The following is a 27616-nucleotide window of genomic DNA, read 5'->3' as shown; positions in this document are numbered from 1 at the left end:
TAAGCAGATACCAGTGGATTTTACCTGCAGTTCCTTACAATGCAAGTTCAATACAATGCAAAACACCTGTTTAGGTAAAGGACTGCTTCAGCCCATCTTTTCATGGGGGATTCTCAGGGTTTTCTATGCTTTCAAAAGCATTTCCCGAAAAGCAGTTGCAAAGTTTAACTGCCATAATACGGTGCAAGGGAGTAGGGAGGCTGGCTGGTATTTTACTATTATGGCAGTTAAACTGCTATTAAGGAAATGCTGTTTAAACAAAAACCATGAAAATCCCCCATGATGAGATGGGCTCGTCCTAAACCTGTCAGTTCTGTCAGCTTTTAACTGCTTACTTTTTTCCCTGGAGTGGTCCTCAGCATTTCTGTTTATAAAGTCTGAATTTATGTCCCTCCTGATGATGTGATTACAAGCAGAAAGCATTAAAACCAATACTATCAATAGGTGTTGTAGCTTAATAGAGCTATTGCACGCTGTAATTCTGAATAAACTAGCGATGCAGTGGTGCTTCTCTTCGTTCATATTCACAGCACAATAGCTCTGAAACGAGTTGGTACATTGTAGGGTAACAGGAAATGTTACAGTTAGAAGTGTAACCATAATGCTTCCTACTGGTGCAACTTGCAGGCAAGAGTGGGAGGGGAGGGACAAAGCAGGTCATTTGTACGTCTGCATGCGCCTGGTAATTTGGGAGGCACATAGACCGCAATGTTAATTGCGCCAACTAATGTATAATTTGGGCACAGGGAGTGGCTTGAGTTCAGTTACTATATATATATGAACTCCAGCTAAGGCTATAGCATGTATAATAGCAGTCGATGGATTTAACTGGCTCTAGTGGTTCAGCTATCAAATATTGGCATAGAGAGGGAGAAAACAGCACATGGAGGTCAGCTACTGCTACTATACAATATTGGCAGGGTACTGATAGGACGCCAGGAGTTCGGCTATTATGTAGCCAAACCGTATGTCCAGTAGCTGTAAGCGTTAGGCATTGGTGGGGGGTGAGGGGAGTTAGTGTTAGGAGTAGGTAGGGGGTAGGTTAGTGTTAGGATTATACAGGGGGAGGGGTAATGTGAGAGGTAGGTCAGGTAAAGCGAAAATTACTGATGTTCTGCCATTACCATTATCCAGCGTCCGGCAATAGAATATTGGTGATATTACCGATATTTTACTGGTGATATCCTCTGGCACCCAAATTTGCGGGTGCCTTTTTAATTCATGTTCAGTTCACAAATTGAGTTTTAGGGCTTTTTAGCAGGAAGACAAGCAGTCATACAGATGAAGGAGCAAGTTGGGCTCCCCTTTCTATGTCTTGCGGTCAGTGCTGAATTAGGAAGGAGTCCCCTTTATTAATCCAAATGAACTGTTTTTACAGAATATGTGCACACATAACATAAATGTATTAAATCAGTCCCAGACTGCTCCATGATTAGTATTACACTGTGCTCCCATGAGCTATGAGGACCTGCTCAATGCTTGAGACATATTTTTAGGTATAGGGGTGTTGCTGCCACCTGGCAATAATTAAAGTGAACCTGAGGTGAAAATAAAGTGATGAGATAAACAATTGTATTTATGCTCCCACTCCTAAAAATGACCTTTTTTATATCCCATGATTTTATTTTATATTTAAACATTTACAAATTAGATTGAATGTTTTGTTGCCTCTGCTCGGTGCCAGCCTATTAAGTGTCCCAGAGTTAGAAAAAGGCCAATAGTTAATGTATTTTATCTCCCTCTGCTCTCAGAAGTTTTATTATTATTATTTATATAGCGCTGACATCTTCCGCAGCGCTGTACAGAGTATATAGTCTTGTTACTAACTGTCCCTCAAAGAAGCTCACAATCTAACCCCTACCAGGGTCCCTATGTCTATGTATGTACCATGTAGTGCATGTATCGTAGTCTAGGGCTAAATTAGAGGGAAGCCAATTAACTTATCTGTATGTTTTTGGGATGTGCGAGGAAAGCTGAGTGCCCAGAGGAAACCCACACAGACACGGGGAGAACATACAAACTCCTTGCAGATGTTGACCTGGCTGGGATTCGAACCAGGGACCCAGCTCTCTCAGCAGAGCCAGAGGGCGATGTCACTCATCACCCACCTCCAGTCCGGCAGCCGCTGGCATGTAGTTAGGGGTGGAGATCCAAGTCTTAATCAGTGCCTCCTGTGATAGTGAGAGTGGCGTGGTGGGAGGGAGGTGTGGGTATTGCATCCTCCTCCATCTGTCCTTGCACAGCTCCAGCTGCCACGCAGATCAGCTGTGCACTCTGGCCACACACACCGCCATTTGCCACCTGCTCCTCTCATCTTGGTGAACAACACTACAATGCCATATGATTACCCTACTGATGACGATGAGAATATTATTTGTGGGATAATCCCATTGAGTAGAAGCTACAGGGTGATGGGATGTTTTTGTAATTGTTTTTTTTTTAACGTCAAGCCTTATTGCCTATGAAGAAACGTATCTACAATTGCTGTCCCCCAACAGACTGGGAGCTTCGTTGAATCTCTGGATGAGTATGAGTTCTGTCATTGCTTCGCGAACCTCACCAATCCTACCTTCCCAACTGATCAACTGCACTCCCTGGAGAAAGCCAGCCATAACGTGACCATCAATGTCAAGGAGGAAACCACTAAGGTACATGTAGAATGACATATACGCATCTAGCTTATGATCTGTTAGCTAGTTATCACATATAATCTCAGACAACTCTAGCATAAGACTATGTATGCATATAGTGTTTTTTAAGTAACTGAAAGGTCATATGAAAGCACACATATCAGCAAAACATTCTGCTCCCCCCCCCCCCCCCCCACACACACACACACAGTCTAGCAGCAGTGGATGCACACACAACCCCCCACAACAATGGCAAAACTACTCAAGTTTATAGGGGGAAACAAGTCTAGATGTGCAGGGCATGTACTGGCCTAAGCTTACAAATAAAAGCAAAGCAAATGGCTAGAGCTGACTAGTGCAGCATTGCCCTATAATTCTTACTAGAGATGGCCCGAACGGTTCGCCGGCAAACGGGAACTGGCTAACTTCCGGGGTTTGTGATCGCGGAAAACCGCAAACTTTTCCGGGAAGTTCGATTCCCCCGATAGTGCATCATTTGGGTCAACTTCGACCCTCTACATCACAGTCAGCAAGCACATTGTAGCCAATCAGGCTACACTTCCTCCTGAAGCCACTCCCCCCTTATAGAGCATCTAGAGCATCTGGGCAACATTAGGAACCCAAAAGATACCCCAGTGTCGAGACACTTTAGGGAGGTACATAGTGGAGATGAGAGATGTTTGAAATTCTTTGTTGTACAACAGTGGAAAATGGGCCCTAGAGGCGGTAACCTAGATTTAAAGTTACGTCAATTGGAGGCAAAATGGATCTATCGCTTGGGAACCATGAGCCCTAGGGGTCTAAACGAGGGATTTACATATACCCCCTTTATTTGAGCTGAGAAGTGATCAGACACAGATTGGATGTGTACTACAAGCCAGCATCTCTATATAATAAATAAAATATTTGAAGTAGAATCCCCCTTTGTGGGGACTGTTGCCATTCATACAGTGATACATTCTTTTTCGCACTGACACGCTATCTATACACTTACATATCTGGATGTATAGACTTTAAATTACCTGCGCCATGCATGGTAGTTTGCTTGGTTTATGTACAATCTTTATTTTGCATATACACTTAAGATGTGTGATGTTCTTTATTTAGGACAGATATATATTACGGCACCGCCTCTATGCAACTATGAATCCTTATGTTCAGATATCTCTCATGTGTCATTTCATCTCTTCACTCTAACATCTGGGTATGGTAAAATCATCAAAAATTGGGATACATGGACGCTTAAGACAAAAGTTTATCGAATGGATTATGAATGTGTGACACCTTGATAAAAGTTCATATACATCTGATTATTGATGTATCAGACACCTCCATATGGACAAATAACGCTGTTTTGCTTCTAATAGCTTCAATGTATCTTTATATACTTACCACAGTATGTCACCCTTGCCTGCGCGTGGGTTTACATTACTCTTTCTTATATATTGAGGTCCCTGGGGGTGAAATAATCTATGATCTTACATAGTCTATATACATCAGGTTACACCTATTTATAAATATAAACAGATCTTTTAGATGGGTATGTAGTTCTAAAATACCTACCAAAAGGTTGGTTATCCTTTGCTGTTTTTTATTTACCTGAAGTGGAGTTTTGAGATCCATTGGTAATTGGTGTATTTGTTTCCTTAAATGAAAATACGATCAAGCGTCAATGTACTCTATGATACCTCATCTATAATGTGGTGAATGTAGCCACTGGTAATTCTCATTATTTACGGAGATTTTATGCATCCGCAATATGGTCAAGAGGTTGCCAGGGCAACTATAATACTGACGCTAACCCACGCCCCTTCCCTTCCCCTTTCGTCCTCGTATAATATTAACAGCGGCAAGACGCCGCGTACATTTAAGGATGATAGGATACGATGAGGAATAGTAACATGCTACCCCTGATCCAATAGGGGAGCATGTAAGAGAACACAGAGCACACACGGATAGACAGGCACACGGAGAGGGCATGTGACGTCATGTCACATGCTCTTCTTTGACCAATGAATGTTCTCTAGTGTTAACCTATGGGAAATATCGTTAAATCCAGCGTTTTGAACTTAGGAAGAGGATAGGGGTTTTACATGACTAGTGCCCAGATATATAGACCAAAATACACACATCACACTGTTTCTGAGCAATGGGGGCCCTAAAAAAGACTCTTTTTGAGAATATATGGCAGGAGATGCCAAAGGTGATTAACCAATGCCTATGGAGAATTTGTGAATGACAGTCAATGTGACCAATAGGAGGGTGTCCTGAGGATGGGAGGTATGATTGACCAATTCCCGCCCACCCCCCTAGGTATATAAGTAAGGCTGTGAGACAGCCTCATTTGACTGCTGACCTTACTAGGGAGCACAGCTCCCGGTTTTTGTTTTTCATGATTTAGTACTTGTAAATAGCTTTGTGTACTCTCTATGATGCACTTTGCACCCTAAGCACTTTAGTACTGTAGCCCTGACGACGGCTCTCTTTTAAAGGAGCCGAAACATGTTGGTTTTAGGTGGAGGGTTTTTCTAATGTAAGAAGTAACTCAGCATTTAATAATTCAGTGCCTAGTATTGGGATAGATAAGAAATTGACTACCAATTTAGAATAGTCATTCTTTAATCGCAATTATTCCTGTACTAACCCAACTAGGTTTATGTGACATCATGAATATAAAATATTTTAATATAATTAATTAAAAGTTAATTTTTAGGTGGTTTTGTATAAGGTCGTCATAGTGTCTTTAATTAATAAATCAGATTTGTGTAATGTGTTATTTACAGCCCTGTCAGTCAGTCGCAGCTGGCCTTTGGTGTAATTGCTACTGTGCCACTGCCAGGCCCAGCACATTCAGTGACTACCTGTGTGTGTGACAGGCAGCTGCAGATTTGTAATCCCATCCCAAGCACTGCACCTGTTCACTGTTCAGTGCACCTACCTACCTACCTACTTGAGCGCACGCATTGTTAATACCACCAGTCATTGCACCTGTTCACGGCGGTACCTGTGTGTGTGTGTGACAGGTGCACATTTGTAATACTCATCACTGCATACACATACCTGTTGTTCACAGTGCACCCACCTACCTACATGAGTGCATGCAGTGTCACTGTGCCTGTCGGGTACCTGTCTGTGTGTGACAGGTGCACATTGTAATACCCATCACTGCATATACCTACCTGTTGTTCCCTTCAGTGCACCCACCTACCTACTTGAGCGCATGTAGTGTCACTGTGCCTGTCGGGTACCTGTGTGTTTGTGACACATGCACATTTGTGATACCAGTCATTGCATAATTGTTCACAGTACCTGTGTGACCGCATGCTGTGTAATATACCACTCCGAGCATACCTGTTAACTGCACCTGTGTGACAGCTGCACATTGTATTGTAATACCAGTCACTGCATACCTTTCACTGCATCTATGACTGCACATTGTATTATACCTGGCAGTCAGTGTATACCTTTCACTTGAATGGATGGCAGACTTGCCCTCCATAACAGATTAAAGGTAGTAGAGTCGATTAGTGTCATATACAGCAGGGCCTCAAATGTCCTCCTGTGTTGTTATTTTTGTCACTACCTCGAGACTTGCATGCTATGCCTGCTGCCTTCCTTGGATGTGTGGTGGTAGCCATTTCTCAGGCTCCAACTCCGGACCGGAATCGAACCCTGACTCCCCAGCCGTACGCTTTCTTTAACAATAGTAGAGAAAGAACCATCGACAGTATGAGCAGCGATGGACTACTGGGTGCGCCGGCTTGACCTGTGACCAGAGCTGTCCCAATTTGTCATCCAACTTCTGTCTTGCCCTGCCTCAAGCGTCCTGTCAGAAAGGAACTTCAGTGCAGCTGGAGGCATTGTCACTGAGAAGAGAAGTCGCCTAAGTCACAAAAGTGCTTCGTACCTCATCTTTATCAAAATTAATGAGGCATGGATCCCAGAGGACTACTGCCCGCCCGAAGACTAAGTCAGTCCCCACACACAGCATCTCTGCCTGCAAGTCGTGTGACTGCCTGTCCCAAGACTAAGTCGCTCCCCACACAGCATCTCTGCCTGCAGGCCGCTTGACTGCCTTCTCCGCCACCACCAACAGGGTCCAGGACTCCAGGCGGATTCCTAAATTGCGGCAGCTATAATAATTTTTCTGGTGCGTGTACATGCCTGCCTAATTTTTCTGGCTGCACTGCAGCTGCAACAACAAAACAAAAGGCATGTACATGTGCCAATTCCCCTTCATGATCGTTACCTTGCCGCGGTGAAGGGGCTTGCATATCACAATGAAGCAATGACCGACGGCTATATGAGTGTTGGGAGGGGGCACACCCAAGATAATAAGGTCGGTGCTTCATTGTGGACAGACCAAATTTGATCAGCTGGACAGTCACTGTTGTTGTATCATTGAGCTACCACAGCCCGGCGACCATATGGGGTTGAAAACCGCCACGGCCTGCATTCTCGCCATGGTGCGCACAAGTCCAGCACGGCCGTCACTACACAAACAATTGTTTGCGGTGCGTTACACAGTGAGTTTAGTGTGTCAGTATGAAGCAGTACTCTAATTACACTCTCTGATTGATGTATACACATGCAAGATGTTTTAAAACACTTTAGGCCTCCAATTTAGCATACAATGTTATTTCTGCCCTTAAATGCTGCTTTGTGTCAAATCCAGATTTTTCCCAGGGACTTTTGGCGTCTATCCCACTCATTCATGAAAAAACTCAGATGTAAGACCCCTTGAAACATCTTTTCCATCACTTTTGTGGCCGGCATAAATTATTCTAGTTTTCAAAGTTCGCCTCCCCATTGAAGTCTATTGCGGTTCGCAAGTTCGCGAACGTTTGCGGAGGTTCGCGAACCCGGTTTGCGAACCCAAAATCGGAGGTTCGGGCCATCTCTAATTCTTACAACCTCCGCCAGCTCAATTCCACAAATAAGTGGATGAGATCTTATCTACATCACATAACGTAAATGTTAGGCTTGTGTGGATAACTTATCTCATTTATAATACATTTATTTGAATTGCTATGTTCAGCATTACAAAACTTAACCGAAAAGTATTTTATTAGGTACATACAAAATATTGCAAGTCTTTTTTGTTGAACTTCAATTACTGGTTTGATTGAGATATTTTCTTTGTAGAAAAGCATCTTGCTTTACTGAAGCAATAAATAGGTATCTAATGTTGCAGAAGCCAAGTCATCTGATTTTGTAGCTTTTTGACTGATAGTTAAAGGGAAAATAAATTCTCTATACATTGCAAAAATGAATGGCAAATGTTATTTCAGGTTACTATATTTTTTATACATGTGAAACACATGAATAATGTCTAAAGGTGGCCACTAACGATCCAATTTCTATGAAAAAATGGTTTGAGCGATCAGATAATTCTGATCAGAAGTGAAATCGTTCACTACACCATCAACGAACCAATCCTTGCTTCCTATCTATCACAACCGACAAAAAAAAATCAAAATTTTGGTTCAACGAAAAACTAATCGGACGACAATGTTTTTATAATTGTTCATAATTGATTGTGCCCATCAACTGAGATTATTTACAACCAATCTGGTCAGAATTTCTAGTTGCCCAAACAATTTTTCTCAGTAAGATTTCATAGAAAGGGCTCTTGTAACATCAGTCTGTAAATAACTTTAGGGTAGGACATTGTGTTGAATGCATATTGTTTCAGATTGACCACTGTATAACAAGTCGCTGCTACATTTACAGATAAAGGGAAATTAACAAGTAAAATGTCATTAAAGATCCACAGCTATGAGAACACGCTGGTTTTGTACATGGAAAATTTGAAGAAATTGACTCAGCACGTGGAGATGATGGAGCTGGGAGGTCTATCCTATACTGAGCGGGACTTGGATCTAATCAAGTTTCAGATCACAGAATTAGAAATACTCATAGAACAACTAAAGATTTCATTAGCTGGATCCAGCACTACAATAGAGACTCTCTACCAAGAGGTGAGCAAAATCATAATTTAAAAGTTACTAGTCAATGTGATTTAGTACAGTTCTCTTCTTGGATTGATCCAGTCAATGCTCTTGTGCATTTTTATAACACACAATTCCTATGTAACGTTCTTACCTTCCAGCGGCAGGTCCCACGACGTCTCCAGCGAGCTCCGGGCGAGCGGCGGGACTGCCGCACTGACTTCCTCCGGCGGCATCCCCAGTCTTCCTCGAGCAGTGATGTCAGACGCGCGTACAATGCGACCAAACACGCGCGCGCGGCCCACAGCGAGCCTTATAGGCTTAGGAGGAGGTTCCAGTGACTTCAGCAGGGATGTCATTTTCATGACATCACGATAGGAGTGGTTTCAGGCAAATTACTTTTGTATTTAAAGGACTTACGAGGCGAATATTAGAAAAAAAGTTAGTTACCTTATTGCAATATCAGACCTCAGGGCAGACGATCAGTGCTTCCCCTGTCAGTGTCAAGCACTCTGTTATCTAAATCCAGGATTCATTACAGGCCCCGACCCTCTGCAGGGTCGCCTGAACTGATGGAATAAGAATTGTCGCTGTAAACAACAAACACCTGCGCAGTTTACATGCCACTGTTGCGGCTGCGCAGGTTTCCAGCCGTCTGCGGGCCGTCCTCGCTCCGTGCGCATTGGTGTGATTATGTCGTGGGCTTCCCCACGTGACCATCCACATGATGGGCAGCGCCCCCTCAGCACACACTAGCAACGCTGAGCCGGCTAACTAGAACTGTTATATGCACGGTCGCTGAAGTGCCGCTTGCTCATATTGAGCAGAGAGTCACTGAGGAGCCGCTGGTGAGCCGGCTCACGTACGAGCGCATAACAAAGAACCGCTGGTGAATCAGAATCAGAATTATTATTATAATTATTATTATCAGCGCTGCGTTATATGTTGGCGCTTTATAAATTCAATAAATAATAATAATAATCTTGAAAATTGCGCAAAAGGTGGATCAGCGCAACACCAGGCCGCCTCCGAATGGCCTCCATCAGAGATGCGCTGAGCCCCCCCAGGAACTACAAACGCACCTTGAACCCAAACAGAAGCTCTGCATATACACCAAAAGCATGGCTGTTAAGTGGGAGCAGCTGACCAAAAACGAATTACATTAGTACATAGCAAGGAAATGAGCAGCACTACTTAAAAACAGACTAGTGCCTACCTGCAAAAGAGTGCAAGCCCCACTTGTGGGGTCGAATACACACCGAGCATACACATGACCTGTCCACCACTAGAGGAGGATGTTGGTTTCCATTAACAGCTTGCATGCAACCTATTAAGTACTCGTCCCTCCCACTGCGAGGGACGAGTAAGGAAGCTTAGTGTACATTCAGAATATTAGAAAACCTACTGCAGGCATGTTCTGTGTTTATATCATGCAATCACTCAGGGAGGGACCAGTTAATGTGGGGATATTTTTAGTCGTATTCCCATTTGGTTATTCAGTAGAAGTATGTGGCTTGCTTAGTGCCTCAGTTCTAAATTACTGTTGCTCCTATGTGCAAAACAATGAGGAAAAGGGAAAAGAGCAAACAAAACACTGGCCAGGATATACATATGTCTAAAGCTTCATATACTGTACATGCTAGATGTAACTCAGTTGAGGCAGCTGTTCAGAACCCTCTCATTTTGAGAATATAGCATGCGTAAAATATTGGTCCAAGGTCACTTAAAGATCAGTAATGTCCAAGTGCATTTCTCCCCTCCTTATTCATTCCGATCGAGGATCCATCTGAAAATGGCGCCTGCGAATAATGGTGCATGGTGTTGCCGCTAATCCGTTTGTCGCTTATCGCTATTTAACGTTAAAGCCTTATCGTTATTTAGCGTTAACACACATAACCCTCTCTGTACCTGTCCCTAACCCATAAACCCCCCCTGGTGGTGCCTAACCCTAACCACCCCCCTGGTGGTGCCTAACCCTAAGACCCCCCCTGGTGGTGCCTAACCCTAAGACCCTTCTGGTGGTGCCTAACCCTAAGACCCCCCTGGTGGTACCTAACCCTAAGACCCCCCTGGTAGTGCCTAACCCTAATCACTCCCCTGGTGGTGCCTAACCCTAACCACCCCCCTGGAGGTGCCTAACCCTAAGCACCCCTCTGGTGGTGCCTAACCCTAAGACCCCCTGGTGGTGCCTAACCCTAACCACCCCCCCTGATGGTGCTTAACCCTAAGCACCCCCTGGTGGTGCCTAACCCTAAATTTCCCCTGGTGGTGCCTAACCCTAAGTCCCCCCCCTGGTGGTGCCTAACCCTAACCACCCCCTGGTGGTGCCTAACCCTAACCTTTACAGTGTTACATTAAATCCATTCACCGTTTTGCAGTTAAATAACTTCTGCAGTTTGGCTTATGTAGTGCGCTATTGATAAATAACGTTACTGTGTGCAATAACGTCTGCTGTTTGGCATATGAACGGCGCTATTGATAAATTACATTACTGTGCGCAATAACGTCTGCTGTTTGGCATATGAACGGCGCTATTGATAAATAACGTTACTGTGCGCAATAACATCTGCTGTTTGGCATATGAACGGCGCTATTGATAAATTACATTACTGTGCGCAATAACATCTGCTGTTTGGCATATGAACGGCGCTATTGATAAATTACATTACTGTGCGCAATAACATCTGCTGTTTGGCATATGAACGGCGCTATTGATAAATAACGTTGCTGTGTGCCGCTTTTCTTCTTTTTTTCCCTGTGCGCCATTATTATGCAGTACTAGCGATAAATAGCAATAAGCGTATCTTTTTAATGCGGCGCCATTTTTATGCATAGGCGCCGTGCGTCATTATTTACTGATCTGCCGATTTATGCCGCTCCATTGTGGACTGTCCCAACTGGCTTCCCCATAGCAACAGTACTCCAGTCTTGCAGCTGCACATCGCTCATTCCCCATAGCACTGGCAGCAGTATTGAGCTCTGTGCTAATGGGCGACAGTATGGTGCATGCATAAGCACCATAATTCCATGGCAGTATGTAGTTATCATGGTCCCGAAGGTTTACCACCACATCTCGATCAGAGATTAGCTTGTCACTGACTTTGTGTTCCATTACATGCAGATGGAACAGGCAGCCAAGGATCCATTTTAATGCTGGGAACACACGTTACGTTTTTTCACCCGATTTCCCGTGTGATCGATAGTTTGAATCGAAAATCGCAACCAAAATTAAAAGCATTTTTTAGTACACTTGAGCGATTTTATGGGCAGAATCAAGTGTGTTCTCGATCGAAATACTATTGGACATGTTGAAAATAAACGGTCGAAATGACTAGTATCTTATCGTGTGTTGGCACGATCGATGAAGCGGCTCGATTATGTGTATGATATAGAGGCATTCAGGGGGCCGTATAAGAGTGCAATGTCATCAATAGTGGGTGGACTAGTGAAGCTGTAGAAAAACTGCAGAGCTGCTTTGATTTAACTGACTGGAATTTATTTAAAGAATCCTCCAGTGACCTAAATGAATACACTAACGCTGTGACATCATATATTACCTTTTGTGAAGAGTCCTGCATCCCCACAAAAAAGTGCACCAGGTACAATAACGATAACCCCTGGTTTACATCACATCTTAGGAAGCTGCGCCTCGATAAAGAAAGGGCATATCGTACAGGCGATAAAGTCCTCTACAAAGCTGCAAAATACAAACTGCAGAGAGCCATTACCGACGCAAAAAAAGATTATTCTCAAAAACTTGAGGAAAAATTTTCTAACGCCGACTCATCCACAATATGGAAATCTCTACATGAAATTACCAGCTACAGGAAGAGATCTCCTCCCCCCTCACTACATAACCTGCAGCTTGCAAATGAACTGAATACATTTTTTTGCAGGTTTGACACTACCAACAAAAGCCAAACACAACAAGTCAATTTGCATCTCTGCCACAGGCAAACTGAGCACTCCTCCAACGTCTCCACCACCTGCGGTGCCTCAGTATGTACACAACACAGCAGGCCAGACACAATCTGCTAACCTGTCCCAAGATGTGCATGCTCTAACAATATGCCAATCAGATGTAAATAGAGTCTTTAAAAAACAAAACACCAGGAAAGCAATGGGACCAGACGCTGTGTCTGCGGTATGCTTGAATCTCTGTGCCGACCAATTAGCGCTTGTATTTACAGACATATTCAAAGCATCTCTAGAACTCTCAATTGTTCCTGCCTGCTTTAAAAGCTCAACTATTGTACCAATTCAAAAAAAAACAACCTACATGTTTAAATGATTACAGGCCTGTTGCCCTGACATCACTGGTCATGAAAGCATTTGAAAAACTGATAATGACTTATCTGAAATCCATCACAGATCCCCTGCTGGACTCTTTGCAATTTGCCTACAGGCCTAACAGATCCGCAGACGATGCCGTGAACATGTGTATGCATTATGTACTACAGCATTTAGATATCCCAGGAATCTACACCAGGATTTTATTTATAGATTTCAGCTCTGCATTTAATACCATAATTCCATCACTGCTGCACACAGACGCGTATCTGATAGCGTGCACATAGGGCAAATGTTATAGGCGCCATTAGTAACTCACTTTCCAGGGGGCGCATGAGTGAGCTGAGCCTCACAGCTACAGGCAGAGCTCTGCAGTACTGCTTCTGAATATGCGCCCTATCTCAGTTTTAACAACTTTAGTCAGTGACAGCCTGCCGAGCCCCGCACTTATCACAGGCAGCGGGACATTACTTGTAGGCAGGATGTCCAATAGTAGCAGCAGTGAGTCGGCTGGAGAACAAGACTCTGTTGTGTAACGATCATGTAGGGAAGGATTACAGGGGACAGATAGACCTGTGGCAGCTATTCTCCCTTTCTCCTCTCTCACAGTGGCCTGTTGTAAATCAGGTGGAATAGAGCTCGGATTACTGTTACTGGCTGTCGCAGACCTCACGCTGGGGTGTAAACAGGGCTCTAGTCTCCTGGAATTTCCTTGTGCAGTGACGTCAGCTTACTGCGCGGGGAAGGAGCACAGAGGAAACCTAGAGAGGAGATACCTTCACTCTGCATGTCTTGTGAGTGCCTGACCTGGGTATTGTGCTGTTTTGATGACCTCCCCACTGCACCTGACTCTCCCTGGATTTTATTTTCCTCCCCATCCTGACTTCTTCCCCAACCCTCTCAGCGAACCCCTCCATTCTAACTGGCCCCACATTCTCATATCCCTCCCTCCAGCCCTGGCTGTCTTCTCCACCCTGACTACCCCCTCAACCCTAACTGCCCCAATCTATCCTAACACCCCCCTCCACTCCTTGCTGACCCCAACACTGTGACAACCAATCCCCATGTGCTAATGCCACTGACTGTCTCTACTCTGGCACCCCCATGCCTCCCCCCACCCTGACTACCTGTCTCCATCCTTACATCCCCCTCCCAACTGCCTGATTTCATAAAATTCCTGCAGAGCCACGTCACAGCCTGTGTTCTCCATATATGTACTCTTATGTGTGCCCTCTGTCTTTGGATGTCCCTGTACATGTGTCCCAGTCTTCTGCGTTCCCCTCCCTGTACCTCCCATCCCTGTGTGCCTCCCTTTTATTTGTCCCATTCCAGAGTGCAGCATGCAGCCAGTGTTCTGTTTTCAATGCTGTGGCAGTAAGACCTGTGCTGCAGCATGTAAGTCTGTGCTGCTCCTCTAGCTAGCTGCTGTTACCTCTCTATGCCACTCTCTCTTACCCCTTTTCCCTCAGCAGAGTGCCATAACATCTCTTCTTCCTCCAGTCCATCACCTCCAGAGATCTTTATCTTCCTTTCACACTCACCAGTAGCACCTCCTGTGCACCCCATATGGTCCTTCTAAGTGCACCTTACCACTGCTACCTCTGTTGCTAACTGATGGGGGTTTCTAGCTAATTGGGCACACACTGAATAACTTTGTTACTTGGGTGGGCAGTGGTAGTGGTGAAGGTTAAAAGAAAGGTAGTGCAGAGGTGATCACAGTTGGAGGATGCAACTCTTGTGGGGAGGAAATGCCACATTAGCTAAAAGTACATTGGTTTATTTTTACACAACAAAGATATAAATGTTTTGGATTGGCCTGTCGTGTAAGGGCATCTAGGTTGTTGTCCCCCCCCCTCTAGTGCAAAAGGTCTCAATCCTCCCCTGCAAATGTTGAGCAGTGGGCGGGGCAGCCTTAAAATGCACGCATATACTGATTGTTGTTTCACCTTTGTATGTTTTTATCAAGTGGCAAGGACACATGTCCTGCTAGATGTACTTTTATTTGGAAATTTTAATGGGATATACAGTGAGTTGCTTAAATCTTTTAGTGTGCAAACTTGCTTGTCAGATCTGCCATGCATTGTGCAGAGTTTGTGCTCCCCTGCACAAAAACAATGATTTGTGAGCATTTATTTTCTCCAGTGCAAACTGACAGTCAGGTAGCATATCAGATCTGTGTCACAAATGACAAACAAAGTGCAGGTGCTGTAACAAGCATTGCAATGGTCATAAATACGACCTGGGGTACTTGTGTAAGTCCAGTATGTTTAGATTTAAATGTCTTTTGTTTTGTTTTTTCACTGTCAAGATTTTTTTGTTTGGTATGGTTTTTCTATCATCCTCCCTTTTCTCCTGTTTAAATGGATTTGAAGGGGGGGGGGGGGCACAGTTTCAGTGTTTGCCATAGGCGCCATATTACTCAGATACGCCTCTGGCTGCACAGCAAGCTCTCCCAGCTACACATACCTGAATCCCTCTGCAAATGGATAACCGACTTCTTAACCAACAGAAGACAGCGTGTTAGACTTGGTAAACTCACATCAAGCTCTCTGACAGTCAGTACTGGTGCACCCCAGGGCTGTGTGCTTTCCCCACTGCTGTACCCACTTTACACCAATGACTGCATCTCCACAGATCCATCTGTTAAGGTTCTGAAGTTTGCAGATGACACAACAGTTGTTGGTCTCATTCAAAATGGGGATGAGTCTGCATACAGGCATGTGGTGGGACAGCTTTCCTCCTGGTGCAGCAGCAACAACTAGGAACTAAATGCTCTCAAAACCATGGAGATGATAATAGACTTTGGGAGATCCCCCCCCCCCCAGCACCTCCCCTTAACCATAAATGGATCCACAATAACCCAAGTAGAGTCATTCAAGTTTCTTGGGTCCACGATCTCAAACGACTTAAAATGGGACAACAACACTGCCACTATTGTCAAGAAAGCACAACAGAGAATGTACCATCTACGGCAGCTGAAAAAGTTTGGCCTACCTTAAAATCTAATGGTGCAGTTCTACACTGCAATCATCAAATCCACCATAACATCATCTATGACTGTATGGTTCGGCTCCTGCTCAGCATTAGAAAAGGGGAGGCTGCAGCGCATCATCCGATCAGCGGAAAGGATAATTGGCTGTAGCTTACCTTCCCTGCAGGATCTTTACACTAGCAGGTGCAGAAAGAGAGCAACCAAAATTGCCTCTGACCCCTCTCACCCAGCTCACTCCATCTTCCAGCGCATGCCTTCAGGAGTAAGATTCCGGTCAATCGCTACCAAAACCTCTAGACACAGGAACAGTTTTTTTCCTCAAGCGGTAGCCATACTTAATGCTGAACCACGTTAGAGCTGCTAGTACTGAAAGTAAACAGCACAGAACTAAACAAGAACAATTCTCACATTGCTTACTGCCACTATACTTATAATGTCCTTAACTTGTAATATTCACACTTTCTGTCCTTGTATTGTTTGTGTTTGTGTTTGTTAAGCAACTGCCAAGACAAATTCCTTGTAGGTGCAAACTTACTTGGCGAAAAATAAATTGATTCTGATTCTGATTCTGGAATTAGTGGAGAACATAGTAAAAACGAAACAGAAAACGTACACGTGTGTGTAGCAGGTGGACAATAAAATTACTGTCGATTTTTGGTTGAGATTTGATTCGTACTATCGATCGCACGGGAAATCGAGTGAAAAAACGTAACCTGTGTTCCCAGCATAAAGATAGAAAGATAACAGGTGAGTATCACAGTTTAAATAGTGACAGCCAGGCACCATCACTGCTAACCACTGAATAAATACTCAATTTTTGAAGCCTGGCACATTTTTAGCAGATAAGATGGTAAGAAATGCCAATTTCTGATTCCATGGAAATTCCGATTACCCAAAATGCCAATTACCAGTTTTAGCGGAAAGGGGTTTTATGTGTGATTTTTGTTAACAATGTTGTATAATTTTTTTACAAAGTTATTTTTTTGTGGAATCTGTTAAATCATGCGGATGTCCACTTTTATTCTTGATAAACTACCAAATTCTCTGACTGGCCAAATGCTTCCAAGATGGAAGCATTGTATCAGTCACAAGCTGTTACGTCTTCAGACACCGTTGACCCTTCCACCGAAGGAGGAGATGTTGCCCAGCAGTGGAGTCTAAGCGCCAGGGCCGAGCCTGGGCGGGTGCTGCGGGTGCAAGGCACCCAGGCGCCTGCCTCTGAGAGGCGCCGCCCGGCCGCCGCTCTCCCCCTGTGGCCGCCGCTCGCTCGCTCCCTCCCTCCCTCTAGCCGCCGGCGCCGCGTCAGACCTCGATCAGGCGGGCGGGTGCTAGGACCTAGCACGCCGCACTGATATGCGGAAGTGACATCACTTCCGCATATAGAGCGGGTGCGCCTGGCGCCTTCTTACTGGTCGGGTCGCCCGCTGATTGAGGTCTGAAGCTGCTGCAAGGTGAGGAGGGAGCGGCGGCGGCAGAGGCAGCAGCGGCGGGAGGGGAGGATTGGGTGCGCTCCTGTCACTACCTAAACGGGGACCCTATACCCCCTGGCTACCTATCCTGGGCACATATTACCCCCTGGCTACCTATCCTGGGCACATATTACCCCCTGGCTACCTATCCTGGGCACATATTACCCCCTGGCTACCTATCCTGGGCACATATTACCCCCTGGCTACCTATCCTGGGCACATATTACCCCCTGGCTACCTATCCTAGGCACATATTACCCCCTGGCTACCTATCCTGGGCACATATTACCCCCTGGCTACCTATCCTGGGCACATATTACCCTCTGGCTACCTATCCTGGGCACATATTACCCCCTGGCTACCTATCCTGGGCACATATACCCCCTGGCTACCTATCCTGGGCACATATACCCCCTGGCTACCTATCCTGGGCACATATACCCCCTGGCTACCTATCCTGGGCACATATTACCCCCTGGTTACCTATCCTGGGCACATATTACCCCCTGGCTACCTATCCTGGGCACATATTACCCCCTGGCTACCTATCCTAGGCACATAATACCCCCTGGCTACCTATCCTGGGCACATAATACCCCCTGGCTACCTATCCTGGGCACATATACCCCCTGGCTACCTATCCTGGGCACATATACCCCCTGGCTACCTATCCCGGGCACATATACCCCCTGGCTACCTATCCCGGGCACATATACCCCCTGGCTACCTATCCCGGGCACATATACCCCCTGGCTACATATCCTGGGGACACTGGCTGTTTGTCATTATGTGCATTTGCTGGTGAAAAGCAGTCTCTTGTTATGTGAATTTGCTGGTGAAAAGCAGTCTCTTGTTATGTGCATTTGCTGGTGAAAAGCAGTCTCTTGTTATGTGCATTTGCTGGTGAAAAGCAGTCTCTTGTTATGTGCATTTCCTGGTGAAAAGCAGTCTCTTGTTATGTGCATTTGCTGGTGAAAAGCAGTCTCTTGTTATGTGCATTTGCTGGTGAAAAACAGTCTCTTGTTATGTGCATTTGCTGGTGAAAAGCAGTCTCTTGTTATGTGCATTTGCTGGTGAAAAGCAGTCTCTTGTTATGTGCATTTGCTGGTGAAAAGCAGTCTCTTGTTATGTGCATTTACATGGGGAAAAGCAGTCTCTCGTTATGTGCATTTACATGGGGAAAAGCAGTCTCTCGTTATGTGCATTTACATGGGGAAAAGCAGTCTCTCGTTATGTGCATTTACATGGGGAAAAGCTGTCTCTCGTTATGTGCATTTACATGGGGAAAAGCTGTCTCTTATGTGCATTTAGTGGGGAATTTTTGTCAGTAAAAATAATCTTTTGTCAGTAAATTTTTAGGTATTTGTCAGTAAAAAATAACGTGAAAGGTTGGCAACACTGGCAGGCTGTGTGGCGCAACGGGAAAGATACAGGCAGCCCACCTTGGGCTTGGCAGGGGGGAGGAGCCGATGTCAGCGAGCGAGAGTAGGGTGGCCGCAGGCAGCCATAAATACGCAGTGTGTGACTGCGTCGCACTCGCAGAGCCTCTCAGCCTGAGTCAGTCCAGAGACTAGCAGACTGTCACTCGCAGGAAGCCAAAGCCAGCCAGGAGCAAGCCCATGGAAGAGGGGTAGGAATGGGGTATCACATGCATGCGTAAAGAGGTGGAAGGTGTGGGTGTGATTAGGAAGGACATGGGTGTGGTTATGTGGTTGGGCGTGGTTAATTTAACCACTCCCATAGGCGCCAGAGAAAATCTTGCACCCAGGTGCCAGGCACCCCAGGCTCACCCCTGCTAAGCGCCCACGGGTCTTCACTAACACCCCCCGAAGGGAATGCTAGACTGCGCTGCTTAGTGTTCACCAGGTCACTGCTGGGATAATCTCAGCTGGTGGTTGAGAGAACGGTGACACCTCACTGTGGAGTTCTCAGGAGACAGAATCCGGGACTCACCGAGTCGGGGCAAGCGGCAGGCAGTAGCAGAGTCCAGTATCCAATCCGAGTCAGGGCAGGCGGCAGGCAATAGCATAGTCCAGTATACAATCAGAGTCAGGGCAGGCTGCAGGCAATAGCAGAGTCCAGTATACAATCCAGGTCAGGGCAGGCGGCAGGCAATAGCAGAGTCCAGTATACAATCCAGGTCAGGGCAGGCGGCAGGCAATAGCAGAGTCCAGTATACAATCCGAGTCAGGGCAGGCGGCAGGCAATAGCAGAGTCCAGTATACAATCCGAGTCAGGGCAGGCGGCAGGCAATAGCAGAGTCCGGTATCAGGCAAGAGGTAAGTATCAAGGGGAGCAGAACAGGAGTAGTCAGGCAGGCCGGGTCGAGATCAGGAGTATCAGTAATAGAAGCAGGGCTGGTCAGCAGGCAGAGCGTCACCAGGAACCACACTAGCTGTCAGAACGAACAGCACCTGTTACAGGGGAAGACTGGCCTTTTATACTGTGGCCACAGCAGATTGGCGCCAACGTACGCACCCCACGCGTGCGCAGACGCGAACACAAGGCTCCGCGCATGCGTACGTAAAGCCGCGTTCGGTCACGCGCACGCGTACGCACGCCCCCAGCCACAGTATTCAAACTGCCGTCAGAGACGTGCGCGCGCGCGAAACAGGAAGGACGCCGCTGCCGGGAGCTACGAGCGTGAGTATGACACAAGCTACATAATTTTTACATATTCCGAGGTAAACCTTCGCATTCTCTGATTGGTCCAATACTACTGAGTATTTACGAGTCCTTCAATTGGCCAAAAAAATCCAAATTTAAGCCAATCACAACACTTGAAATTCGGAAATACTTGGTAGTATTGGACTAATCAGAGAATGCAGTAGTTTACCGTGGAAATCGGAATACCACAGAAATTTATGACCAAGAGAATTCTGTTTTATAGATACAATAGGAGAAGTGCTTACAGTTTTTCTTTAACAACCTAAAGACTGCGTCACGCCAATGGGTGTGACTGCAGCGGCAGCCCCAGGACCACCTAACACCAATTGGCATCTAGTCCTGGGGCTGCATTTTGCAGGAGATCGCGCGCACTGATGCGCACGCATCTCCGCTTGGCAGCAGTCTCCGAGCAGCGATCGCCGCTCGAAGACTGTTACACGGCGAAACTGTTGGGTCTGTTTCGCCGTCTATTAGCATAGTACAGCGCTGCGATCTAAGGCAGCGCTGTCCCCCTTGGAGAACAATTGCCTCTCATAGGCTGAAGGTGCTATTGGCTGGCTGGGGGAGGGAGGCCGTTAAAAAATAAATAAATAGGGAAATTTAATTTAAAAAAAAAACAATAAAAAAAGAACATAAATATTGATTTAAAAAAAAAATAAACACGGGGAGCGATCAGACCACACCAACAGAGAGCTCTGTTGGTGGGGAGAAAAGGAAGGGGGGGGGGGGGAAATCACTTGTGTGCTGAGTTGTGTGGCCCTGCAGTGAGGCCTTAAAGCTGCAGTGGCCAATTAAGCAAAAAAAAATGGCCTTGGGGCGTGTTTAACACGCTGTCCTCAAGTGGTTAAGGAATTACAAGAGAAACATTAATGGAAATAAACATATCTTTAGAGTATCCCACCATTTTTCTACATTGTGTTGTAGATCTATAGGATTTCCACTATGGTGAGACAGCTGGAGGTCTATGATCAGAACAATGTTCTGGCGACCAGACGGGAGGCTGCAGCTCTACAGAAACAGCTGGAGGACTGTGAGAAGAATCTAACAACCTCAAACCAGCCTTCCCTTCCTCCAGTAGACTATGGTAGGTCACAGCAATATCAACATGTCAAGTTACAGGGGTGGCGTTAGGAGAAGGAGGGGGGGGGGGGGGGCGTTGTGTTGTCAGAGCACTTTTAAAGCAAAACTGAATAATGTGTTAAACCATCTGGTTGTATTAGTTGCTGCAATAATCAATCATCATTATTTATTTTGAAAGATTGATAAAAAGAGCATTTATTTTTTTTTTTTGCACTGAGCATGCCAAAGGATTTGTTGGTGAGCTATCATACATTTGGAGATTTGTCCTGGAGCCATGCATGGCTCAGATAAAATGAATAGGGAAGCAGTGCATGTCCAAGCATGTTTCCCAATATATAGACACAATTATCCAATAAGTGTGCCAGAGACGTCACTTTTGACAGCACTGTGCAGGCATGCATGTGAAGTGTGTCAAAAGTAGGACTTACAAAAATATGTCCTATTTGTTGCTTAATAAATAAGTATGCCCGTTTCCACACAAATTGTATTACCCCTGTTTGGTCTGAGCACCATTTCACTTTCCTATGATGGTTTTACTATCTTTTTGTACTCCACGCAAGCTTGTGTTCTCAAGCAATTTGGTGCCTACCAGGGGCGTTTCTAGGGTCCTTGGAGATCGGGGGCACCTGTGGGCACCAGGCGGGCAAAAAATGGGCGTGGCCATGTGGTGAGTGGGCGTGGCCATGGGTGGGGCCAAATGTACATGAACTTAGCAGCGGTGTAAGCTACAGATAACGGGCCTGCCCATCGAAATATTGGATGGAGCCCCCTGTCCTTTATTTGGATAATTTACAATCAGTATAGGCATAGATCAAAGATGTATACGCACATACAATTTTGATTGGTCAATCACTGACCTCCAATTTTACCACCCCCATGCAGTAAGTGGGCCAACAGACAATGAATTTTATGAACAGAGCTAAAATTGGCTAATCAAAATTGTATGTGTGTACCAGGCTTTACAGCTAATACTGTACATACTGAAAGTAGCAGGGATCAGCATACAATACAGCTGGTTTACAATCAGTAAAGGCACAGAGTAACACCTTACACTGTACACACTGGAGGTAAATCAGCACACAGTGCAGGCACTAGAGAACAGCGTATACTGTACATACTGTAGGCAGCAGAATTCAGCACACTGCAGCTAGTGTGCCAAAAATATAAGGATCACGTTGTGCGGCGTGCTTATCGCGCCGCACTGAAAAATGGGTGGGCCATGGACCAGAATATAGGTGTGCTAACGGGTGGAGACAAATTTACATGAACCTAGCAATGGTGGGACATTAGATTATGACAGTGGTGGCGAACCTTTTGGAGGCCGAGTGCCCAAACTGCAACCCAAAAGTCACTTATCTATCGCAAAGTGGCAACAGCAATTCAAACTAAATACTGTACAAACGTTTTAACTCATACATGAACATTATGGAAAATACAAGTTGAAAATAAACTGTGAAGATAAACAATTTCATCCATCCTACTCCTGAAAAATGTATTACATTTTTTAGAACCTCCCAGTTTTATTTTCTGTTTTAAAAAGCTAAAAAAGTAGGTTTAATGCTATTGTCTCATATGATAAGGATTTAGCTTTTCCATAGTCTCGCAGTTAGCAATCATGTGACCCCCAACAAGACAAATTCAGCAATCATGAGGCCCCCAGCAAATCATGAGGCCCCCAACAAGACAAATTCATCAATCATGAGGCCTCCAACAAATCATGAGGCTTCCAACAAGACAAATTCAGCAATCATGAGGCCCCCAACAAATCATGAGGCCCCCAACAAGACAAATTCAGCAATTTTGAGGCCCCCAACAAATCATAAGGCTCCCAACAAGACAAATTCAGCAGTCATGAGGCACATAAATATACAGCATTTCACATAAATAGGCAGAATGCCCCCTTAATATGGTAGCCCCCCAAGTTAGGTAGTGAGTGACAGGGACCCCCAGGTTAGCTAGTGAGTGACAGGCGCCTCCAGTTAGGTAGTGAGTGACAGGGACCCCGATAGTGAGTGCCAGGGAGCCCCTTCAGGCAGTGAGTGAGTGCCAGGGAGCCTCTTCAGGCAGTGAGTGAGTGCCAGGGAGCCCCTTCAGGCAGTGAGTGAGTGCCAGGGAGCCCCTTCAGGCAGTGAGTGAGTGACAGGGAGGCCCTTTAGGTAGTGAGTGAGTGACAGGGAGCCCTTTCAGTTGGCTGATGGTGTAATGGTTAAGGGCTCTGCCTCTGACACAGGAGACCAGGGTTCGAATCTCGGCTCTGCCTGTTCAGTAAGCCAGCACTAATTCAGTAGGAGACCTTTGGCAAGTCTCCCTTACACTGCTACTGCCAATAGAGCGCGCCCTAGTGGCTGCTGCTCTGCTCTGGCGCTTTGAGTCCGCAAGGAGAAAAGCGCAATATAAATGTTATTTGTCTTGTCTTGTCTTTCAGGCAGTGAGTGAGTGACAGGGAGCCCTTTAGGCAGTGAGTGAGTGACAGGGAGCCCCTTTAGGCAGTGAATGAGTGCCAGGGAGCTCCTTTAGGCAGTGAGTGAGTGACAGGGAGCCCCTTTAGGCAGTGAATGAGTGCCAGGGAGCTCCTTTAGGCAGTGAGTGAGTGACAGGGAGCTCCTTTAGGCAGTGAGTGAGTGCCAGGGAGCCCCTTTAGGCAGTGAGTGAGTGACAGTGAGGCCCTTTAGGTAGTGAGTGAGTGACAGGGAGCCCCTTTAGGCAGTGAGTGAGTGCCAGGGAACCCCTTTAGGAAGTGAGTGAGTGACAGGGAGGCTCTTTAGGTAGTGAGTGAATGACAGTGAGGCCCTTTAGGCAGTGAGTGAGTGCGAGGGAGCCCCTTTAGGCAGTGAGTGAGTGACAGGGAGGTCCCCTAGGGAGTGAGTGAGTGACAGGGAGCCCCTTTAGGGAGTGAGTGAGTGCCAGGGAGCCCCTTTAGGAAGTGAGTGAGTGACAGGGAGCCCCTTTAGGGAGTGAGTGAGTGAGTGAGTGCCAGGGAGCCCCTTTAGGGAGTGAGTGAGTGCCAGGGAGCCCCTTTAGGGAGTGAGTGAGTGACAGGGAGGCCCCCTAGGGAGTGAGTGAGTGACAGGGAGCCCCTTTAGGAAGTGAGTGAGTGACAGGGAGCCCCTTTAGGCAGTGAGTGAGTGCCAGGGCAGGGAGCCCCTTTAGGCAGTGAGTGAGTGACAGTGAGGCCCTTTAGGTAGTGAGTGAGTGGCAGGGAGCCCCTTTAGGCAGTGAGTGAGTGCCAGGGAGCCCCTTTAGGAAGTGAGTGAGTGACAGTGAGGCCCTTTAGGCAGTGAGTGAGTGCCAGGGAGCCCCTTTAAGCAGTGAGTAAGTGACAGGGAGGCCCCCTAGGGAGTGAGTGAGTGACAGGGAGCCCCTTTAGGGAGTGAGTGAGTGCCAGGGAGCCCCTTTAGGAAGTGAGTGAGTGACAGGGAGCCCCTTTAGGGAGTGAGTGAGTGCCAGGGAGCCCCTTTAGGAAGTGAGTGAGTGACAGTGAGGCCCTTTAGGCAGTGAGTGAGTGCCAGGGAGCCCCTTTAGGGAGTGAGTGAGTGCCAGGGAGCCCCTTTAGGGAGTGAGTGAGTGCCAGTGAGCCCCTTTAGGGAGAGTGAGTGAGTGCCAGTGAGCCCCTTTAGGGAGTGAGTGAGTGACAGGGAGCCCCTTTAGGGAGTTAGTGAGTGCCAGGGAGCCCCTTTAGGAAGTGAGTGAGTGACAGGGAGCCCCTTTAGGGAGTGAGTGAGTGCCAGGGAGCCCCGTTAGGGAGTGAGTGAGTGCCAGGGAGCCCCTTTAGGGAGTGAGTGAGTGCCAGTGAGCCCCTTTAGGGAGAGTGAGTGAGTGCCAGTGAGCCCCTTTAGGGAGTGAGTGAGTGCCAGGGAGCCCCTTTAGGGAGTTAGTGAGTGCCAGGGAGCCCCTTTAGGGAGTGAGTGAGTGCCAGTGAGCCCCTTTAGGGAGTGAGTGAGTGAGTGAGTGAGTGAGTGAGTGACAGGGAGGCCCTTTAGGGAGTGAGTGACAGGGAGGCCCCCTAGGGAGTGAGTGAGTGACAGGGAGCCCCTTTAGGAAGTAAGTGAGTGCCAGGGAGCCCCTTTAGGGAGTGAGTGAGTGACAGGGAGACCCTTTAGGGAGTGAGTGAGTGAGTGAGTGACAGGGAGGCCCTTTAGGGAGTGAGTGAGTGACAGGGAGGCCCCCTAGGGAGTGAGTGAGTGAGTGACAGGGAGCCCCTTTAGGAAGAGTGAGTGCCAGGGAGCCCCTTTAGGGAGTGAGTGACAGGGAGGCCCCCCCTCTAGCCGCCGCTCCCCCCCCCCCCCTTACCTTGCAGCAGACCTCAGGATCAGCGGCGACCCGACCAGTACCAGCGGGCGCCGGACGCACCCGCTCGATATGCAGAAGATCCGTGGCACCCCAGGACAGATTGGGGGCACGTGCCCCCCCCAAAATAGGGCTAGCGACGCCCCTGGCTCTGTACAAATTAACAAGCTGACACATCATTGCATTCCAACGGATCTGGAGGTGTGTTTAGCTTTAGCTAAGGGCAACAATGGTTAATTTGCATATATTCAGCAGTGATGCACTAGGGGACGTCTTGGAGCTCACTCCAACCTTAATTATCGCAAATTCTTTCTGTTTTAAAGGATACCCGAGGTGACATGTGACCTGATGAGATAAACATGGGTATGTACAGTGCCTAGCACACAAATAACTATGCTGTGTTCCTTTTATTCTTTCTCTGCCTGAAAGAGTTAAATATCAGGTATGTAAGTGGCTGACTCAGTCCTGACTCAGACAGGAAGTGACTACAGTGTGACTGTCACTGATAAGAAATTCCAACTTTAAAAAACTTTCCTAGCAGAAAATGGCTTCTGAGAGCAAGAAAGAGATAAAAAGGGGAATTTCTTATCAGTGAGGGTCACACTGTAGTCACTTCCTGTCTGAGTCAGGACTGAGTCAGCCACTTACATACCTGATATTTAACTCTTTCAGGCAGAGAAAGGAAAAAAAAGGAACACAGCATAGTTATTTGTGTGCTAGGCACTGTACATATGTACATATAGCAAGTCTATCTCATCATGTCACATGTCACCTTGATTATACTTTAAGAAAGCAAACATTTGTTTTCCATAGCATTTTAGTAAGGGGGCTTTTAGGACCATTGTAGCCCCTTACACACTCCAATGAGTTCTGGGTCACCATGAGCTTGCTGGTTAGTCTGTACCTCTCGGTGTCACAAGCCCTACTCCATAGAGCCAAATTAATCCATGCCATGCACTGATGAGGATCAAACAATCCGAAACAGTCTGTATGCATGTTGGATTATTCAGGCTCTGTACAAATTAACAAGCTGACACATCATTGCATTCCAGTGGATCTGGAGGGTTTTTTAGCTTCTAAGGGCAACAATGGTTAATTTGCATATATTCAGCAGTGATGCCCTGGGAGACATCTTGAGCTCCCTCCAACCTGAATTATCACAATTTTTTTCTGTTTTAAGAAAGCAAATGTTTGTTTTCCGTAACGAATTTTCTTTCTGTACGTGCCATTAACTTTTAATACACTTTTTTTTTTTTTTAATAAATGTTTGCTTTAAAGTTGGCCTTCTCACAGAATATTAGAACTTTTCAAGTAGACTGGAAAAAATACCCATTGAGCCTTGCATTTATTACTAAAACAAATGAGTTTGTGTTAATTAAAAAAAAAAAAAAAAAACATTTACTTGCACCTGCATTTCATTTTTTTTTTTTATGTTTGATAGGCTCTTGTGACCATGGACCCATTACAAATGTCAGCAAGCCTTTTCTAGTCCAGCAGAATATTTTAGGATCAAGCTACAGATATGGAGGATGGGGAAAAGACTCCAAATTAGGAGCTGATCAGAGCTCGTTCTGGGTTTCCCCTCTAAGCACAAATGCTCGTACAATGGATTATATATATCTCTATGCCTCGTATAATGACCTTCTAATCTTTAAATATAACGTACAGAAAAGCCCCAGTCCTTATGGACAAGGAGGAGGAATGATCATGTATAACAAGGTACTGTACTATAATTGCTATGACTCTAAGAAACTCTGTAAATACAGTATAAACACTGGTGTTGTAGATCAGGTGGTGCTCCAGAATGCAGCCTACAACAACCGCTTCTCCTATGCCGCTACATCTTGGCAGGACATTGACCTAGCTGCTGATGAAGATGGTCTTTGGGTAATCTATGCTTCTGAAGAAATGGGGGGGAAAATTCTCATTAGCAAACTTGATGCAAGTTCAATGGAGGTGAAGCAGACCTGGACCACCTCAGTCTACAAGCCAGGTGTCACTAATGCCTTTATGGCCTGTGGAATCTTGTACGCTACCAGAATCTATAATACAAAAACCGAGGAGATCTTCTACATGTATGACACTAATACCGGTAGGGAAGGACCTTTGAGTGTCCATCTAGAGAAGATGTCAGGAACTATGCACAGTCTGTCCTACAACCCAAACGACCGCAAGCTCTACATGTACAATGATGGCTTCCTGGTCACCTACTATCTCACTTTTAGGACAAAAAAGAATATTTATTTTTAA

General features: G+C 46.1%; 1 protein-coding gene across 1 annotated transcript; it reads left to right on the top strand.

Moving 5' to 3' along the window:
- The first annotated feature begins 256 nt into the window (after positions 1–256).
- LOC137527351 (olfactomedin-4-like) lies at positions 257–27616 on the top strand. Its single transcript, XM_068247861.1, has 5 exons — positions 257–306; positions 2499–2648; positions 8399–8611; positions 20924–21083; positions 26808–27616. The coding sequence occupies exons 1-5, from the start codon at positions 280–282 to the stop codon at positions 27614–27616; spliced, it is 1359 nt and encodes a 452-aa protein (XP_068103962.1). The 5' UTR covers positions 257–279.

The sequence above is a fragment of the Hyperolius riggenbachi genome, chromosome 8 (genome assembly GCF_040937935.1).
Source record: "Hyperolius riggenbachi isolate aHypRig1 chromosome 8, aHypRig1.pri, whole genome shotgun sequence".
In the NCBI taxonomy this organism is placed as follows: Eukaryota; Metazoa; Chordata; class Amphibia; order Anura; family Hyperoliidae; genus Hyperolius; species Hyperolius riggenbachi.
The sequence above is the reverse complement of the archived record's forward strand: the minus strand, read 5'-3'. Positions and strand labels throughout refer to the sequence as shown.

Excerpts from the sequence above, each read along its gene's own strand:
- LOC137527351 (XM_068247861.1), top strand. The coding sequence starts at position 280 with ATGATGAGATGGGCTCGTCCTAAACCT. Across the intron at positions 8,612-20,923 it reads TAGAGACTCTCTACCAAGAG|ATCTATAGGATTTCCACTAT; the intron begins GTGAGCAAAATC and ends ATTGTGTTGTAG. Across the intron at positions 21,084-26,807 it reads CCTTCCTCCAGTAGACTATG|GCTCTTGTGACCATGGACCC; the intron begins GTAGGTCACAGC and ends TATGTTTGATAG.